The sequence below is a fragment of the Anser brachyrhynchus genome (genome assembly GCF_964034855.1).
Source record: "Anser brachyrhynchus genome assembly, chromosome: 4".
NCBI lineage: Eukaryota > Metazoa > Chordata > Aves > Anseriformes > Anatidae > Anser > Anser brachyrhynchus.
Window position 1 is genome coordinate 721,358 of NC_137698.1, and position 21,021 is coordinate 742,378.

The following is a 21,021-nucleotide window of genomic DNA, read 5'->3' on the forward strand; positions in this document are numbered from 1 at the left end:
ATGAATTAAGGATATAGTCCAGAACCATCTATTTGAAGCTACCACTGTTTTTCAGACATAGCCTGCCTGCATACTGGAGGATGGATGGACCAAGCAATGCTCCATCTCATAGCCATACAGACACTCTACTCATTCAGACCTTCTTGTAAGGTTTACTACTAATCTGTGCATTTTCTTGTGTTCTCCAAAGAGTAAAGATTTAACCATCAGTTCAGTAGCAGCTCCTTACAACTCTGAAACTCAGCTTTAAAACAAGAGACTTATTTGCCTTGCTAGATCTAACTTACCTTGCCTGTCATTGTACTACTTATGTGAGGCTCAGCAGATTTTTTTGCTTTAAAACACAGTTTTACCCTAAGCATGAACCAAACCAGTCTCTGCTGCTTCTTCCAAATCTCAGAATCCTGTTGCTGAAAGCACTTGAACATGAGGCCATCTCAGTGAGCAAAGTGAGATTTTATCATCCAATGCACTTTAACTGCTGGCAGTCTACTACAAAAGCATGATGTAAAAGGATATCAGGCCACAAATTGACTACGAACATTGTCTTAGGCATTCTGTATTTACACCCTAACCTTAACACTAGTTGTTTTATCTGTAGTTGAATATCCCACTGTATACATGAGAAGTTCCCTATGTGCACTCTTATAGATTAATAGTTTTTCGTGCACACTTGTGCATGCATACACATGCATTTTTAAATAATTTCTTACAGAAGTCTTCCTATGGACAAAACAAGCCAGCAAAGCTCCAGCTCAGAGCAAGTATCCAAAAGTTGCAACTACCATGTTCATTATCCCAAATCTTGCACAACCAGTTCATCTTAATAGGACTGCAGCAGCAGGTCAAAATCTAATTACATTCAAACAAGGCAAAAACCTCTGCTGCATCTCACTTGTCTCAACTCCCTAACCCTCCCTCTTCAACAGAAGCACTTTTGCTCTGATAGAGGTCTGTCATGCTGAAGCTGAAAGTGTTATGGGCTGGTTGTTCCCCATGTCTTCTTCCAAGGTCACATATCTCAAAACAGGTTTCACAACCAGATGTCCAAGACCAAGTGAAAAATGCAGTGTGCTTATGTAATACTCAACGAATATACATTTGTGTGTAAATGCATAGAAATAACAGAAAGAGGAAAGAAAGAACAGAAGCAACAAATAACAAACCAAATCAGGAACCGTTATTTGTAAGACTATGTGCTAATAGTATTAAACAAGATTCTCAGGTCTAGTACAGTAAATTTTTCTACTCAGTGTTAAATTCGAACTCTGATTGCTATGGCAAAGTAAGACTTACAAAATCACTCATGGTTTGTTACAAAATTAGAAGCTCGTTATTCTTTTCCAGTTAATTACAGCTAAATTGGTTGCATCTCCATGATGTGAATTCAGGTTCTAATTTCAAGTTCAGTGTGCGTGACAACTCACTCCTACTCTAGACAGGAGAAACACTAAGCCATTTCTGTTCCTTTGAGTCTGGGGGGGGAGAGAAGGAGAAAGTAAGGTTAGAAAACAGGTAGGAGCTCAGCTACAACTTCATATGGTGCTTTGTGTCACACTGACAGAATTCTGCATGACCTTCAGTTTGTTACCAGGAAGTACAACTGTTTTGTTTAAATACACATACATAACAGCATAAATGCCACACAAGACCCATTACAAATATAGAATTTATTTACTCTTTACATTAAGACAGCAAGATACTGCAACCTTGAACATGCCACTTCATGTATCATAGATGACTTACAGATCCCTATGCTTACAGTTGTAGCTATTGCTAGCCCAAAACACCACAAATCTATTTTGGCAGGGGCTCTTCAGACTTTAAAGCCTTTAGCAGCAATTTCTGCTGAAGGGTAGTCTTAAAAAAAACATAATACATCTGTCAAATCCTACCTTATCCAGCTGCTTACTCTATCTTACCTTTCCAGTTTGTGGTCTAAAGAAAATGACTTGATCAGTAGCAGCAGGCAGCGAGATTGATGACTTGCCCCTTTTCTTCCCTCTGGTAACAGTTCTCAGTAAAGGCAATTCCATGTTTTAAGGCCACCAAATTCCTCATTATCTTTGAACTGTGCTTTTGGCAGGGCAGCTCCTTTCCTATCCTTTGAGTTCTGTAGTCCTTGCTTCCCTTTCCCCTTGCACATCCAGGTGCAAGCTTACAGGAACAATGATACGGTTCTGACACCATCTTAAAACATTAATAAGTCTACGTCTAAGAAGTTTAAGCAACAGAAAAAGAAAATTGTTTAAAGCTTTGACGTACCATGAACAACAAGTATTTGCATAACCAGTGTCCTGACAGCATCTGTTCAGTGTACTTCCCTTCATCCTTAAAAGCTCAGGACAACTTGGGTGCTTTTTTTCTTCCCTTTTGTCCCTTAACTCCTTCACGTGTTCCATTTGAGAATAGTCAGAGCTGCAGCACCTCAGTGCATGAAGATGCAGATGAGCAGGGAAGTGAATAGTGAAGAGGGAGAGATACAGGGACACTGCTCTTGGCAGGCTCTGCCATACAGAGAATATGCACACACGAGGGATTTTGTTGCTCTGGTTTCTGTGTTAATTTCAATTAGAAAAAGAAAATATTACTCCTGCTAAGGCTGGTTGTGCAATATTTGTTTCGAAGAGCCACCATTCAGTCTGACTCTGTTCCTGTAGGCAGACTTCCTATTGATCCATTTCTCACTAGCATCTTGCTGTAGTTTTTCTGCTGTTCTTCCTTGAAACTATCTTTGACTTTAGCTCGTTTCAGGCCTCCATCCCTACAACAAAGCAAGAGAAAAGTAAACCTTGTTTGTCAGCAGAATGGTCAAACTATGTAACATAGCCATTTTAGTCAACTCTAGAGTTTTAACATACAAGATGATTTGGACAATTTTCTTAAACTTCTAAACCTGGACTTAAGTTGTTGGGGGGGCTGGTTTGTTTGTGCTACTTAAAAAAAACAACAAACGCCTTAAGTCTTAATGCACATGCAGTCCAAATCCAATATACCTACTGAAAGAGCCTGATCTGGTGTTGCCAACAGGCTGCACCTAGAACAAAATCTTGGCCTTTCTGGGTCACTATTTCCCCTCAACTGCAGACGCAGTTCATCTTGTGCTAAACTGTAGTTGTCTCATCTTAAATTCCTAGCACCAGCTGGGCCTCATAACTGAATCGATTGGCCCCTTCTCCATCCCTTCTTTTTATACACACTTAAACTACTCCCTTACATTCATTTTCCCATGTAGAACAAAGTTAGGCAAACAGTATTTAACACAAACCTAAGAAGCAGCATGCCTCAAGATGTTAAGAGCCCAGAGAAGTCTGTAAGTTCAAGCAGCCCATACAGTATAACAAGGATGGCATCACTCACCAGGGAAGTTCAGCCAGTCCTCCTTGGTGAGCAATGGCTGACCTCACTCGGTTGGCAAACTGAACAGCATCTTCTCCCTCCTTCAAGTGTTTTAAATTCAACATAATTAAAACAGAAATAAATACAAACTTCTGTCATGCTTCTCATCTGCTACTCCCAATTAATTCCATGCCAAACGATCCCTCCCCTCCTCATGCCAACGTAACCTGAGGCTCCTGTGTGATAAACATTGATCTCGTTTTTCAAAAGAACATTCGAGTTCAAGTACGTTTTGCTCCAAAGGGATGCATTAATGGAGCACAGAACAGTTTTCAAGCTACAGATGTATCCTTAACTCCAGCTGGTATTAGCAACCACGTACAGCAGCATATTTACTGTTATTCTTTGCATCCTTATTATGATGCTGACAATACCAGGCTGCACTCCACACCCTTTCCAGGGAAGACCCTCCCAGTACTACAATACATCAGGAAAAATTAAGTCTAATCATACATCAAAAAAGCACTCATAGAAGTCCCATATAAAAATGAATTGGAGACATGAGGGTTGCCAGGGGTTTGGAGAAGAGGGCCAAGACCCTGTGACACTTGAAGAAAGCGAGAAACTTAAATAGTCATCAGTCAACCAGATGCTCAATTACCTTTCTAACCATGGGTGGCATGTACCACACGTTGCAGACAATGGCCCAGCTGGTCATGATCCGCAGCAGATAGCTGACAATGTTGTATTTGCTGCTGTTCCAGAACGCATCTCCAAACTGAGGATCATACTGTAAGGAATCAAAAGAAGATGAAATCCCTTCCTCCCTCCACAGACCACCACAGCCTGTCTTGAATCTCAGTGGATGTTTTCAGTCACAGGTCAGGACTGTTTCAGTGACATACATACCAGGATTCAACCAAGGCAGGTGGCCCATCACAAGAGCTACTGTGCTTTCATTAGCAGCCCCACTGCAACAACTTCCCGCCACCCTGACAAAGACAGACCCTCAAGTCATTCTCAAGTTCAGCAACCAGCTTCTTCCTCATACCTTGATTGCAACAGGGTAGATTGTCCCTCCTATTTCAAAGCTCCCTTTCTTGAACATCATCACAGATGTATTATTGATACAGGTGCCTGTCCAGAAGATAAAATCAAGTTAATATTTCACACAGCCTGCCACATTTCAGTAGTAGCCCTACAGCAACATACAGCCCTTATACTGAGGAGCAAATGCAGACCCTTTATGTTAAGTTAAGCATCTCTCCCCTGCTTACTTGGATTCTTTGTCTTGTGACCAACTCCCTGAATGGAACCACAAGTATGAAAGAAAGCACAAGGCGGACATTAGATATATCATGAATAAGTTCATCTTGTCCTGTGAATTGTGTCCACTCAATTCACCTGGCAGAACAACCACTAGCCAGGGACACAGTATTGTCTTAGTGTAATCTTTAATAAAAGATGAAAAATACAAAAGCTAACACAGAGTAAGGATTCATCTGGGCACCACAAGTAGTGAAAGCAGGAACAGAGACAAGTAAACACTGAATGAAGGGAAGGAGCAGTTAAGTTTCTTACCTTCTGGAAAAATTAAGATTGGAAGCTTGCTCTTATTTGCCACATGTTCCCTGAGCCTGTGGAAGCAACAACAAAGCTAAAAAAAATAGCTACTTCCAATATCCCCCCCCCCCCCATGCATTAGAGTTACCAAACTCTTTGGTAAGAAACCAGAACTGTTTAACAGACATTAGTATGTACCTTCCACTCTGCCACAAATCTTAAGTGTTGTGCAAGGATTCCCTTATGCCCCCTCCTACAAATTACTTCTATTAGTTTTAGACTGAAGCATTAGTTTTAGACTGAAGCAAGCAACTGTCTCCTCTCCTACCTATTTTATAAATTGTTGTCTGGGAAGCCAACCTACATATGCCATTAAGTCACTAACTGATCAACTCAACTTGCAGTAGGTTGCCTACATCAGGAAAAAACCTGTGCAGTGCTCAGTCCAGGCTCTGCTTACTTAACAGGAGACTTCCTATTGCCAAAAGGATACTTCAAAATACTACAGCTCACATTACTTGAATAACCCTTTCTGAACTCAGCAGATCTCTCCTGATGTGCAGAGGGGAAAAAGGCGGTAAAATAATCATCCTGTAAAAGTTAACCTAGAACTTCTTTAAAACATTCACTGGTACCCCTCAGGGTGATATTCTATAGTAAGCTGCCTCTCTCGTTACCAGGTCTTTTTTGGCTAGTTAAATTCCACCCCCTCTCACCCCAACAAGCTAAGCTCTTCACCTGTAATGGCTCCCTTCTTGAATCAAGTCCAGACAGTATCTTTCTAAGCAGACTTCGGTTCAAACGTGAAGTCCTAAAGTTTGTGATGATCTCATACACTTTCCAAGCCGACACAAGCAAGCACATTCGGGTCATTCTGAATGGATGAGTTCACCATACACCACCCCTCCAACCCACTACAAGAATAGCCTGCATCATCCCAGCCTACAATTAAAATTGTAGTAGGCTGCTGTCCCTGTGACTGGGGCTTATAATCTGCAGTCACGATTTCGAATAAAGCAACTACACACTGTCCTTGCCAAAAGGCTCTTACAAATCAGCCTTTTGTCATCTGAGGATCCTGACTTTGTGCAAATCCCGTTTCCTGCTAAAGCCTCACTGCGCCCTTGTGCTTCTGTCTTTCCACAACCACGACTTCTAATACAGGCCTTTCCGAAGTTTTACTTCCCAAAACCACGGTCCTCAGCTGTTCGATGACAGTTCAGGGACTACCCCAGTGGGGCATCTTGTGCACTAGCACATACCAAAGCTGCACGAACAATCCAATTCCCCACTCTAACTCACACCTCACCTTTTTGTCACTAGATGGCGGTCTTTAATTTCTGAGCGCTCAAACCAGACATGAGGACAGGCCTTCACAGTTGCTCTCTGAATGACTCCCATTAGTCCACCATGAACCTGGCCAACCTGCAAGCCCAGGAGACACATTGGCATACAAGACACCCAAAACACAGTTTCACAGCATCCCTGATAGAAAAAAAAAAGTCATACTGGAAACCACAAATCAGGATTGAGCAGTGTCTACAAAAACCATTACACTGCATTTCCTTGAATGGATCTAGAAGTATGTGCGAACACCTATCTCAATGATTTCCAACAGATTAAGAGCCTGACATTGATATTTTCAGGGCAACTTCACCAGCACATAACCTGTAGTCAGACTCAAACAATTTTGTACTTTTCCCCAGTGCTCGAGGTAATCTGCCCACTAATTGATAGAGCTAAACGTTGAACTCCACAACCAATATTCCACAGTTTTGATATTCTCCCTCTCCCCCATCATCAATCCCCTCATACCATTGCATAGCATCCATCATTGGTCAAAATGATCGCATCTATGGGTGATGTGTGGTTGGCAACACAAATGCCTCCTTTCTGAGGTTTGTTTTCCCTGCAATTACAAAATTTGTTGTTAGACTGCCAGTAGTTCCATGAGCACCACATGAAGCACACAGCTCCATAAAGCAATCAGGTCAGTCAGCATCTAGCATTGACAAGGCCTGTGGGTCAGCAGTGAGCTGCCCCCTTCCTGATGAGATACTCCCACCACAGAGCATACATGCTGTTTTGTTACCATAACATAAGCTCACTCACCTGTTATGGTAATGGATAGTCCCAGACAAAGCTCTGACAAGGATCCGGGAGCACGTGAGGTGGACCACTTCGCTCAGATAGTTTTTCACACTGAAAGAGAAGACACAGGCATCTGGGGAATGCTGGAAAGCAGCTAGACACACATGCAATGTTCTCCAGCCTACTCAACTCAGGGCTAGAATACTTCCCTGGTACTCAAGCAGAGGGCTATTCCCAGCTCTACCACTCACTTGCTACGGCAGCTAGGCCAAGAGGCATGGCATGTGCTTCATCTTGTTTACCTAGGCAAGGCAGTCATCTCAAGAGGCTTTTTTTTAATCTCAGCACAGTATCTCATTTGTATTTTTATATTTTAATAAGCCCTGTGAGTGTTTATGACAGAAAGAGGGACTGACCAAAGCACCAGCCTCAGCCCCAAACTTGTCAAGAAGCCACCCCCACCAAGGTAGTGTATTTGTAGGTCGAGTGGACTATCAGTAGGTCGTCCAGGGCACGTGAAACCATTCCCGTCTCAATCCTGAGTGCTTTGCACTGACACAAGGCTACATAATCAGCCATATGACCCTCACACACCAAACAGAGCACTCACCTGCTGTTTGGCAGCTGACCTACCAGCGTTGTCCCCACAATCATCGAGGTAATCCCAATAGCAGCAAGAGTAAAGCTGTAGGAAGAGACATGAAAGCAAAGCAGTTTTGTTTATTTTAACATCACCTCCCCTTCAAAATGGGAAGGGATTACCAAAGGTGAGTTGCCCTGCAGATCCTTTACAGTCAGTTCTCTAATTCACTACTAATTCCCTGACACACTGCTCAAAATGATGGCCTCACTAAGGCAGCAGTATCAGATGCCCTGATGCATGTAGTTTCAGAACTCACTGAGCTTCAGAGATCACAGCACTACATTCACATTGCCAATATACTTGACTTGGGAGAAGCAGTCACAGAAGACATGATCACTAGCCATCATCTACTGTCCTGTGTCAAACAGGAGACAAATGTTCTGAATGTCTTCTTATCCGCTCATATGAGAGTTTAAGCAACTTGTTCTCTATCTGTAATTTTTGCCTTTGGCTAAAAAACCTGGGGAGGCACAGATGGAGGTATTCCTTGAGTAGCAGAACCCCTCAGCACCCGCGAGCTTACCGTAGCGGCAGCAGGAAGCAGTACCGCACTATAACACCAATGACCCACACAACAGTGAGCCTCAGGCTGATGTAGTGGAAGTTGACATTAGTCCTTGTGAGGAGGTTCCAGGAGACCAGCTCTTCGGAGGAAAACCTTTGGGTGACTTCATCTTCCACAATGGCCTCAAAGCCTTTTCTGCAGAAATAGAATATGTCGGAGAATTGGAACTCCATTCGATGTAGACCCGCAATTTCTTTCTCCATAGGCGTTTCATCTCTTTCTATGATACCTTGGGAAGGAAAGGGTAGCCATATGAAGAAGCAGTTCTATTAATTCATCATCCTCCTCAACATTTGCAGCTCTGCTTTGCTTCAGGATAAAAATTCACAGCCAGAAGTACTCTTATGACAGCATGCTCAGATGGGTAGCTGAACACACACCACATACCCTTCAGTAACCCAGTCCTAGCTCCCCTTCCTATATCAACACCCCAAACAAAGAACATATACGAAGTTTTGGTGTGAAATGGAGGTGAAACAAGATGACAAGATGTCTCCCACCACTTGACCCCTCCAGCTTGGCGATTTCATCCAAGACAATCCTACCCTTCCAGAGGTGATCAAATGTGTACTTGCCCTCTCCACTAACTGCTCCTGGTGCTCTGTGTATTTAAGGGTGTTCCATCTCCTCCATGGCGGCTTCCCCACTTCCTAGCCGTGATTCAAGTTTGGATATCCCAGCTTCCCACAGCCATGGTCTACTAAAACATGCTCTACTGCTACCTGTCAAAGCCTGGCCCAAACAGCTTCCATAGCATCTGCACAAGGACCAGCCATGAAGAAATGCACCCGCCTTCCTTCAGAGCACAAGTCTTTTTATAAGCACAGAGAACGCACTATTTTTATTTTAGTGTAAATCGAACAATGAAAACACCACGTCTGAGAAAGTTGGAGGGTCCTCAATGTAATGTGGTCTGCCATTAATGGTTGCATTTCTTTTCAACTCTGCCCACAGGATGTCTGGCAGTAGGAAAGTAACCTGGAGAGGTCAGAATCACGGTACGAGTATCAAGTATTTCTTCTCACTAGCACTTTTTTGTTTATCTTGTTGTCAGATAAGCACCTATAGATCACTTGAGCTTTTGAAAGCAAGGGCAAGTCACGTAAGCTAAAAGATCAAGTGGCTGCCTTCTGGTAAGCAAGTCTGGCTCCTGAAACCGATGACTTCAGAAATCCAGAATAGCATTTAACCAGAACAACCATCCCCAGAGATGCTCAACTAGGGTTACTGAGGTCCAAGTTCAAGGTGCCACTCTATCAAATGCCGACTAATTGCATAATCACTGTGCCTCAATATCAAGATCAATGGGTAGGGAGGAAGCACCCAACTGTTTTGAACTACAAGGACCTTTCCCACAAGTACATACCCTGCAGCACTGAATTCCCCACAAAATCCCAAGAAATCCCTGCCAGCAGCAGAACTCCGTGAATATATTACATGCAACATTTAGATTACAACTGATATGGGTAATCTTTCTGGCATGCATGCGTGAACACAAGGAGCTCCAAGATATACCACTCAAATCACTGAAGTAAATACTAAATAACACCCAAGGAAGACACCACACTGCAACAAGCTTTTAGTACCTGCAGCTCAACTTGCTATTGCACCAGACCACTGCACAGCACACATTCCTATCAGTACCCTGTATGAGTAAATAAATACAGCACACCCAAACACACACGCGTACTTCAGGATCCCCATTAAACAAACAAAAAGCACAAACATCCAGCAGCAGGGATTGCCCCTGGGTAGCATTTACAACCCAGATCAGAGCACTACTTAGAGGCTCCTTCCTTTCCTCCTTCAGCCGTTCCCTTAAACCCATGTCCTGCAGGACACCCAAGTCCACAGCAGGACAGCCCAGCCTCTTTCTCCCCACAACCGCTAGGGTGGGAGCTAAGCCACAGCCCAGAAGCTGGCACCAGTGCCACTGCCCTTCCCCAGTCCCAGCAGAGCTGGGAAAGCTTCCTCCTGACCCACCCGCAGCTTGGCAGCAGCCAAGCAGCTGTTTCCCCTGGCTCACACAGCAGCGGGCAGTGCCACCCTGCTAGTGCTGGCTGCACCCCAGGGCACCAGCCTGCTGCTGTCGTCACACCACACCCCCAGGCGCCTGCTGCCTTCGGGACAAGGTACTCGAGCAGGGTGCCAGCAGCACCTGAAGGTATTATGACCAGAACCAAGCAAAGCACATGCTGCTCAAGCGATATCCTCAGACTTCCTGTAATCACGAGTAACACTTGGTGGCCTTTAATCCCTTGGCCACAGGCAGTTGGCCAGAGACAGACAGCTCGAAAGCAGCATTATGCCCAAGTACAGCAAGCAACTCCCTCCACCAACAAGGAAAACAACAGCTACTGCTTGACTCGGTATTACAGCACAAGCCACAAGCCTTCCAGCTCTCAGACACCACTTAACTCACTATGCAAACTCAAACTTGACACTACATACAATCGATCACATAATCTGCATGTCTCTCAGTCAGTGTCGCTTGTAGAAGTGACCTGAACAGCAGTTCAGCATTTCTAAACCCACCAGCTTCAAAAGGACTGCCTAATGCCCAGGCAGCACCTACACGGACAGCTGAGTAATCAATCCTCAGCTGCTGAGATAAAGAACCAGCCTCCAGACACTGCTGGGCCCACAGCTACCCCTGGGACCACCACTTCAGCCCACTGCCCTCTGAACAGAGGGCACACGAGGTGACAGCACCAGCCACATCCTCATGCAGCACAAGGGCCAGCCAGCATCTCGCCTGGGGCTACTCCTCACACCACCAACACAGGCCGGCCCTTTTCAACAACACATGTCAAATACACTGGGTTTTGGTACTGGAGGCAAAGGTGGCATCTGCTCGGCCACCTTCTCCCTTGGCTTTCCTGTCAAGGGTCCACACGAGATTGAATTTGAGCTTTTTGAGGAAGAATATGGTTCTCCTGCCAGGCAAACTGGACCTTCCATGCGCAATGCTCCCTTCTTTCCTGACCCACCTCCTAGAGAGGACTGGATGGTCAGGACAAATGCAACAGGTACTGCACATGCCCCTCGTGCCAGCCAGCACTCAACACGCATGTGGGTACGCGCACACAGCCCCCTGCCTTGACCCTACTTTAATCAGCTGCTCGACAACCTCTTACCACCAGAACCTTCTCCTCCTTCGGTAAACATTGCGTAACGCCATCAGGCCTCTGCCCGCCTGTGCCCTGACACCTCAGAGATACCACGTCAGCCGTGACAGACCTTTGCCTGCCCTGGTCCCACCGCAGCTTCATACACATACAGGAACTTGGCATCCTGATCAGAAGTGGATCGGCTTCAAGAGCTCCCAAAAGCACAGCCTGGCACAGGACACTACATACCTCCTTGCCCCCCCACACCTCAAGTCAGGAGGAGCCCAGCTCTAGCTTACCGTATTAAGAGCCATGTACAGTGGGAAAAGTTCTCATTTCTTCTTCCAACAAAAGGACTTTATGAACTGTGCTTCAGGCCACAGCTGTGTTTATGTAACCTCATCCAACAGAACCTGAGCACCAAGTCAGCCTGCTGTCATCTCTATGCATTACCCCAGGGCATTTCTGCCATCACTAAGGCTCCAGCCAAACACATGCACGTGGGTTAATCCAGGTTCTCAGCCACCACATACACAGTACACCCCTCAGCCAAACATGCAGGGGGAACAGGTACTCAGCACGGCTATTTGGTGGTTTCAGAGGAAGGCAGCTCACAGAAGTGTGCACTTTCCATGTCTTCTACCCCTAGAGTTGTACTTTCTCTGGAGAAAAAGCAACCCATGTGCCTCGATGACCAAAGGTACAGGAAGGACAGAGCTCTGACTGTGCAGTTACAGCAGCACAGTCACATTCCCTGCCCTCTCAGTGACCCAAAACGTGGTGGGACACCATCACCCTTACATGAAGGAAGGTTTGCTCACTGCTTCACTCAACCTGTAGAGCACAGTAATGGGGCACCTGACAGAGTAAGGGGGAACACTACACCCCTGTCACACCGCAGAAAACTCTTCAAGACACTTGTGACTGATAGAGACAACTCTTCACCACCCCCCAAAAAGCACAAATTAGGTTACAAGTCCCATTTTGACCTGTGTTCAGAACTGCTGTGCAGTAACCTGCGGCTCATGATTACAGCTGTAACTGACAGCTAGGTCTGCTACCCACCCTGCACGCAGACAGCACAATACCCATGTGTGCCGGCATTGGTAAGGCTGCTCCTTTGGAGACGAAATGCACACAACCACTTCGGTCCCCATTACTGTACCACGTTGACATCAGCTAATTGGTAGAATCAGAAGACAATTCACTTGTCTGCTAATGGGCTCCCGCTCGCAGCTTTGCTGCCAAATGAAGTGAGACAGAAAGTGCTGACACTGAAGTGATCAAAACCCAGCAAACTGGCAGCAGTACAGAGGCAATCAAGTACTAGGATGAAACCAAGTGCTGGCCCAGAGCAGCCTGGGCAAACACCAACCGCTCTCACCACACATGCAGCCCCCACGTGCTCTCACAGCCAACTCTGCCCTAGTACAACCCTCCTGACACATGCACTGTGCAGGATATCACATAGTAAGAAAAGCTATTGCTTCATATTTCTTCCTTTAACCTGATTTTGCAACTCTTCAGCTGTCTTTATACAAACAAGGAGACCAAGTTGTTAATCTGGCAAGCAGTGAATTAACTCGAGGAGGCAGCATGTAAGTAGGAGCAGACTAATTAGGGAAAAAAAGTGTAACATCCAGTAGTCCTAAAACAGAGAAGGTACTCTGAGCTTGTCAAACACTGTCCACTAGAAGGCAGATCTCCTCAGAGACTATTAAATGTATTCTGATGCTCTTAAGAGTTGGCCAGCAGCCTTGCAAGTACTGTACTAAACACAGGTTTCAAGACAAAAGCAAACTCGTATTGCAACTGTTATTTCCCTCAACTGAGGACAGTCTCCACCTGAAACTCAGCTTTAGTCAACTTGATGTTATTTTGTACCCCTCATTTCCTCATCCCCTGGTTTTTCAACCATTCACCACAAGCCAGTAGGAGAAGCATTTCACTCTGCAGTACAGCTGTGGTGCCAGTATATTGCCTAATAACGTGACAGAAGTATTGCTAAATAATTAAATATCAAAGTTCATAAACATACTACCACCCTTCTCCATGTTTCTCACACACATGCACCTTTCCATTTGAAATGGCTTATCCTGCCTACTTTGGCAGGTTAGTCTGAACAGTATAACCAGATGCTGAGCTCTTACCATTAGCAGCAGGAGTCTTCAGCACCTCTGGCTGGGGCTTCTTGACACCTTTTTCTATCCGTATAGTGGCCCACTGTTGAAGAGAAAGAATGCATTAGTACCCCAGATGTAGTATTCACTTAAGAAACACTTCTACTGTAGCAACACTTCAAGATCAGTTGTGATTTTCTTTCTGCCTCTTCACCAGGTAATAAGGCACCTGTCTTCCTCAGACGCACACACAGAAACATATACTTCTCCTCTGAAGAACCAGTGCTGAACATATTTAATTACCAAAGCACATGCAGGTCAAGCAAGTGCTTCCTGACTCTGCTTGCCAGTCTTCAGAAGGCCAATGAGATCAACGTACTCTGCAGTGTCATTTGAGGCACCACATGCCCCACAGCCCCTGCCTGCCTCACTACTTGCACAACAGCCTAAGAGCACAGCATGAGTTCAAAGCCCACAGACATGCTGCAATTGACCTTGTACCGTCACTATTTTACCATACTCACGTAAAAAAGTCCAAGTGGGCCACATCCAGTGAGGCCTGAACACAGCTAACCCAGCTATTGGGGGTCACAGCAAGCCTGGTTCGCTTGGTTTTCGCCCATGACTCTTCACCTGCTCGTTTCCTGGCATTTCAGGGCTCCAAGCAGCACAGATTCAGGCCCAACCACACTCACACGGAGCCACTTCCCTGCCCTTAGACAGGGCTGCCAGCTCACCGGGGTTAACCTGCTGTTCTGTAGCATGCAGACTGTCAGAAGCAGACAAAGGGGAATGAAGCCATCCTGCACAGCTTGCAAAGCCCCCCACAATCTGTGCTTGCCCACAAACCTGTGTGGTGGAGGCATTCAGCACCACAAAACACCCGCTGGTTTCCAGCCCTGGCAGGACTGTAGCCAGCCCAACCTGTTCACAGGCAACAAGGCTTCCTCCACCTTCAGCTGAGTCAGCTCCACGCAACGCTGTGCAGCAGCCCCCTGCCACCTGTAGCAGGCAGGATTTTTATGGGGCTGACGGTGGCAAAAGTCCTTCGCTGCCCTGAAGCCTTGCCCCTCACTCTGGGGCAGCCCTTCTGCCCTGGATCCACTCTTTCCCCACATGGCTGCGCTGCCAAGGGATGCAAAGCCCACAGACAGCTGTCTTAAACAGTTGCCAGTGAAGACAATGCATTTTCACTCCTCCTCCATTTAAATTTTATACGATTTCTAGAAAAGCTGTGACAGCAGCTGTTCCAAGGACACTGACCCAGCAGAAGCAGCTTACACGAATCATTCTGTCCAGACCTCAATGGCTCACCCTCCACTCCCCCAGCAGTGAAGCCGTGCTTTTTAGCAGCACCAACAGGCCTCGCCGACCTGCACACAAAGGACTCAGCAATGTGGGACTGAAGTGACTCTCAGGACACACAGCCCCCCAAAATTTAGGCTTTCTGTCCATCATCCCTGTGCTGGACCATGCAGTTTGCTCCTCTTCCCTCCAACAGAGCTGTGGGGCATTTGGAGATCCACGCGCATCCTGAAGGCCCAGCATGCTGGCTGAAGGCATGGCCCCCAGCACGTAACCTCTGAGAGCAGCAGGCTGCCAGTCCTGCTTCCCATATCCACCCTTGCTGAATCACCACCTGCCCTGCCAATGCCATCACTTCTTTTCCCAGCTCTTCTGTGGCTGAAGCAGCAGCTGTTCCAGGAACTACAACTTCTAGGAGCAGCCCTGCACCTTCCTGTTACACATCATCCTTGGCAAACACCAAAAGGAAACACTGCTAAAGCAATGAGCTACACACAACACCTCTATTTCTACATTTCTTCCACTACACAGAAGTAGGGGCACAGGCTGAACTGCAAGTACAGTGACCTAATCATCCTCTGACCTGGCTTGAACCACTGAGTTAAGACGTAATTAAAGTCTCTGTAAACAGGCAAGTCACTTATTACACACAACAGCAAAAACATACTGGGCTACTGCCGGAGCCACAAATACTGCCAGAGAAATGACTTCTCCCAGGTCCTCTCAAAGCAGTCACACCTCAGCTAGGAACGCAGCATGGACTTCCCCTTACAGATGTTACAAGCTCTTACAGATGGAGCTTGTCTTCACCCTGTTTATCAGCTTTAAATATCGCATCCAGTTTAGGAGCCATCTTTGATGGCTACTGAAAAGAGGAGAGCTTACTGAATTACTGAACTGACTGAAATCTGAAGTTACACAGCACTGGATCGCTAGCGTTCCCTTGTTAAGGCCGCTGGCAGGTCACGCTAAGAGCAGATGTGGATATGCTGGTGTAGGTCAGCATCCTCCTTGGAGGCCCTCCACACCTCAACAGAAACACAGATTTCAGAGCACCCCCACACAAGGGGAGGCAGCACAGCCTGGATGCCACTTGGCGTGCTTTGTGTGAGGAGATTAATGCCAAAAGGAGCAATGACTTCAGAGTGAGGGTAGAGGGCCCTCTGGGGTACCCATGCCATTTTTTCCTCATCCTGGGGGGCATCTTAGTCACAGGCTCCCAACAGGACAAAGAGCCCAGCTTGACAGGACAGCATCAAGGGCATTTGCAACATAAATGCCGAGTAGCTTCTTTTACACCTCCACGCACTAAGACACCTTTAGGACAAGATACAAGTAGGGCTGCTGCTGTTCACAAACGGCATTTGCGTATCAGCAGTATCAGAATTGCCAGTGCTCACGCACTGGGAAATCAGGAGTGGCACCAGGTCAGGGTTGTTGACCAGGAAGATGCTGCAGTAATTAGCAACATAAATCCAGTGGAGGGCAACCCCAGCTCCACTGACCCCACCTGTGTGCCAGCAGCCTTCGTTACTAAGCCTGCTGTGCACACTGGTAGGGGCCTGCACGGGACTGGGGCCCAGGTTAACACTGTTGAGGAACTAAGATTACGCAGCAGGTGTGCTGCGGTACTGCCCCAAAACCCAATGCTGACCCTGCCAACAAGGGTCATAGTCCCCATCAGACTCCTCCTCAGGAGCTTTTATTAACCTCTGACCCAGTAGCCTTCAGCCTTGTTCTTGCAGCTCCGAGCTCTCCTCCGCCCCACAGCCCATGAAGGATGCCAGCTACACAGATATAAGGACCTGTAATGACGCTGTCCAACGACATTAGTCAAAGCTTGCTTAAGAAGCCAATGAGTTCAACAGGAAGCAGCAGGAAAGCCACAGTGATTCATGTTTACAGGCTGCAAATTCTCCCTTTTGCTTCCCCACCCTTATACCACATGCCATAGCTCCCGACCCTGACGGTGGTTCAGGGGAAAGCTGCTGCCGTTTTGAGTGCTGGGGAAAGAGCACAGCACAGCCCACAGAGCCAGAGCCTACTGTTTCACCAATGGCACCCAAAGATCCTTTTTGTCCCCAGGTTTCTTCTTTCCAACTTTAGCTCCCTTCAGGTTGCCAAGGTCATCTGTAACACCAGCACTCGGGCCTCCACCTCACAGCTACCAAATTTTTTTTTTTGTTTGTTTTTGTTTTTTTTTTTTTTTACACCCTTGCCTAGTCAAAGTGCATTCCCTGCAGGGCAGCATAAAAAAACTATTAGAAACTTCCTCTGTTACAAGGGGCCACTATTAATCCCAGACAGATCAGTTACATGATGCTAACGCACCTACGACTCCAAGCATCTGCTGCACATTACTGCACTCAAAGCAAAAACAAGCCAAGAAATGTTTCTTCTGCTAACAAAAAGCCCCAGAATTGGAAAGCCTCGATTGAAGGGAGTGTGTGATTGACACCAAAAAGGAACAATGAACAAAATTAACAACTGGAAGCTACCTGAGGGTGTTTAATAACTAACAGGTTGAGTCATCACACACAGTGATGATCACAGGAGGCAGTCTCCATGGCTCAAGAGTAAGAAATACTTCTGTTGCAAATGATTCTGTAAGCGTCAACACAGCAGGGCACCAGTAGTCTGAAGAACTCCTCACAGGAGCCAACAGCTGCTGGAGAAACTTCTGTAGCAGTAATCCAACATTTAAAAAACAAACACGTGCTAACATTGTGCCAGATATTTCCATACTGAAAGGGAATCCATAGGCAGAATAAAGCAAGCCATTTTCTCTGTGTGGCAAAGCAATTCAAGAACAATATATATGTGATGGGGGAAACAGGTCTTCTAATAGCAAGTGGGCTAACAGCAATCCTCTGCCATTAGTATAGTCAAGTCATGCTCTTCCACTTCTTTTTTGCCTTCTCATATAGAAAAGCAAGTACATGTATTTACCCACTCCATATAGAGCTTGTCATCCCCAGTACAATACTGTGTGTTTAAACACAACCAAACAATGCAGTCAAACATAACCACTTCCTCAGTGCCGCTGTCTGTACATGCTGCGTTTTGCTCAGAATAACGTTCCTTGCCAAGGCAGCTCAGCACAGAGAAAATACTGTGCACCGACTGATCTCCCTTGTCAGTAATTTCAGATGACCAGAATACAAGAACATGTTGTTCTTTAAAGGAGCTCTTCCCCTCCCTTTTCTGGGGCCACACTAGCAGCACTGGAAGTGAGCATCACACCTCCTCAAAGAAGCACACGCAGATTTATTTGTATTGGCAGGGAAAAACTCCAGTGCGAGTCCAGTATCATCCTCATCTGACTCCATACCACAGCCTCAAAGACAGCTGCACACCAGAGGCACATATTTGTCTGCCATGACAGTGGGCCAGCAGACACCACACACTTCAGAGCAAACCCAGGTACCTAGTCCCCGGACTATTCTGTCCAAGATTGCGAAGCTGGACTCTCATAACAGATAACCTCTACAGAAAGCACACAATGTTACCTGACAACATAAAACTGCACAGAAATTCAACTGCACAGTCACTGTATCCTCCCATTGTGCCCACAGGGAGCTATAAACAGGCAAAAGACAGAGATTAAATCCGTATTCACCTAGTGTCCGCGAACTGCCACCACTTGGCCAACAGTTCACACACTCTGTCCATCAAAGAAGCAACGAAGGCTGCAGTAGTGCAATACTACCCTGCAATATGCTGCAGGCCCAAGATCATACCGCTCTGCAAAGACAGGAGCCTTTCTGGGAGATCCGAGGCTGGAAACCAAAAAGGAAAAGCCTCAGGAAGCCGCTGAGGTGGCCACAGAGTTGGGAAGGGTCTCACCTGCCTGAGACTGCTGCATCCTGTGACTCAACACTGCTCCAAAACAGTCTACTGCTACTCAGTAGAAAGCCTGCAGATTCAACTCAACAGTCCAGAAGTTTTAGGCAGCACAGTTGCACAAGGCTAGCAACTACGTATTTACCACTTTCCACTGTTAATATTATTTTTTGGCAGGAAAAAGTCAGTTACAACAACATCTATCTTCAGGGCCTCTTGCAGGCACTGCTTCGAACCAATGCTACATCAAGCTGCTGAGGCAAGCATATTCACGAGCCAAGGAGAAGCGGACACCTCCTCAACAAGGCGTGTTCTGTGCAGTCTTCTCCCTAAGCAGGCGTCCTGAGGGAACGAACTATCCACTCCTCGAGTCCCCCTCATTTTGTCTACACGACACTGATCTTATCCACTCAAGAAGTGAAGTAGGTACATCTCTGCAGACTCTTCACCTCAGAACCCTTCTCAATTTGTCATTTAAATATATAATTCATATTGACATATATACGAATAAAACAGAAACCTGTAAAATACAAATACAGCAGTGTAACACATTTTAAAAGTATTAAAGATTAATCAATTAATCAATTTGTAATACATACCATATTTATTATAAATTGCATCTATTTATGAAGAAACAGATCACAGAACTGCACCTGTACCTCCAGAAGGCAGATCTAACCACATCTCCCAAAATATATGATTATTTCCTCCCTTATGCATCTCAACAGCTCGTACTCTCAGACCAGCAGGCCACCACCATCAGCATGCTGTCAGCTGCTTCTCCATACTTCTGCCCAAGACATTTCAAGTCACTTTTTGCTGCTCCATTTGACAAGACTATAAATAGCGATAATGAGATAAGAATTAAGCACATAAACGGCAGTTTGTCACAGGTAAAAGCAAGTTGCTCAGACAAGGCTATCTCACTAGGCCATCTGCAGGCTCCTTCAGGCAGACGAACCTTCACCTCATCAGCTTCTGCTACCCATTTTTAATCCTAGCGGCAACCGGTTTTTGTAGCCTCAAGTTATTCTCACACCATTCACACTATGTACGAAAAGATCTGCCCCACACCCTCAGAAAACACCTCGAATATGCCCATTCTCACCAGAAGCCTTAAAACAGATCTACTTGAGATGCGCTGAAGAGACGCCATTTCGATTAGGCCGTTGGCACTTTTTTTTTGTTTAATTTTAAAGAGAAGTACCCGTTCGCTTTTTCATTATTACTTTAAAGAAAAGTACCAAAGATCCTTAAGGCACTGAAGCAATTTTTAAGCTGAGACCTCGTAGAACAAGACCAAGCGTGACAAAGCCCACTTGCCATGACAACGTACCGATACACACCGCACCACCACAGACCCCACAGGAGATGACTTCTCCTTCGCTCCTCGCCGGGGAGGCGCAGCCCCCTCCCGGCCACGAGGACGAGGCCCCGCCAGCCGCCATTCCCTCACGCTCTCCCCAGCAGCCCCGCTCCCACGAGGGGCCGCCGCCACGCGATAAAACGGCGCCGGGCGCTCTTCGCACCCCGGCGGGCCGGGCGGCCGGCCCGGGCCCCGCTCAGTGGGCACCCCCGGCTCCGAGGCCGGCACAGGTGGCGGTGCGTTGCTTGGCTGCCTTTCCAGCGAGAGCACGGAGCTCCGCAGCGGAACCACGGACGCCTTCGCTCCTTACAGAGCGCAAGAAGGGGCAACGAGAGCACAGCTCGGGGGCCGTCACAGCCCGCGGCGCCGCCGAGGAGGCCCTCCCCGCCTGGCCGCACCACAGCTGCGGGGGGAAGAGGAGGACCAGGACAAAGCTGGAGGAGGAAGGGCGACGGCTCAGTCCTCCCCTCACCGGGCGGCACATGGGGGGTCTGCCCGCCCCGGGAGAAGGCGACGCCCGCCCGGCAGCCCCCGGCACCCCCTCGCAGCGCGTCCATGGAGGTACGAGGGCGCCCGGCCGGCAGGGAAGAATGGAAGCACTGAAGCAGGGATGAAGGGCGAGCGGGCAGCCTCCCCCCCCCGCCCCCGCCTACCTCCAGCGTCTTCACCAGCACCCACATATAGGCCTCGGAGATGCCCAGCGAGACGCCCAACGCCGAGGGCAGCACGATGAGGGCGAGCACCAAGGCGAGCCACGCCGCGCTCAGCCGCGCCGCCAGCCAGCCCAGCTCCTCCATGGCGGGCAGCGCCGCCTCCCGCACCGCCTCCGCTCCGAGAGCGGCCGCTGCCCTCCGCCGCCCTAAAGCCTCGCGGCCGGCCCCGGACCGCCCCCGGGGCCGCCCCGCTCCGCCCGGCCCGAGCCCGGCTGGCCGGCGGCGGGGTGCTGCTGGGCGCCGCTGGGGACGGAGCTGGCGGTGCCCGGCGGGCTGCCGGGGCCTGGGGCGGGCAGCGCTGTGAGGGACTGCGGAAAGCGGCGCCCACAGGCGGTTCTGGTAGGCGTTAGGTAGGAAAAGGGC

The 21,021-nt window shown here is 47.5% G+C and overlaps 1 protein-coding gene across 2 annotated transcripts; it reads right to left on the reverse strand.

The window, feature by feature from the left end:
* Positions 1-1,655: 1,655 nt before the first annotated feature.
* Positions 1,656-20,831, reverse strand: GPAT3 (glycerol-3-phosphate acyltransferase 3). 2 transcript variants are annotated; one of them, XM_080589127.1, is made up of 12 exons: positions 20,599-20,831; positions 13,462-13,534; positions 8,160-8,430; positions 7,604-7,678; positions 7,015-7,104; positions 6,718-6,811; positions 6,212-6,327; positions 4,921-4,976; positions 4,391-4,476; positions 4,001-4,129; positions 3,361-3,440; positions 1,656-2,764 (listed from the first exon to the last, which is right to left on the reverse strand). In XM_080589127.1, exons 1-12 carry the CDS (start codon positions 20,740-20,742, stop codon positions 2,638-2,640), a joined length of 1,341 nt encoding a protein of 446 aa, XP_080445253.1. In that variant the 5' UTR covers positions 20,743-20,831; the 3' UTR covers positions 1,656-2,637. The 2 variants fall into 2 exon arrangements, with proteins under 2 accessions (XP_080445253.1, XP_080445254.1); XM_080589128.1 differs by lacking the exon at positions 20,599-20,831 and adding an exon at positions 20,418-20,444.
* Positions 20,832-21,021: the final 190 nt, after the last annotated feature.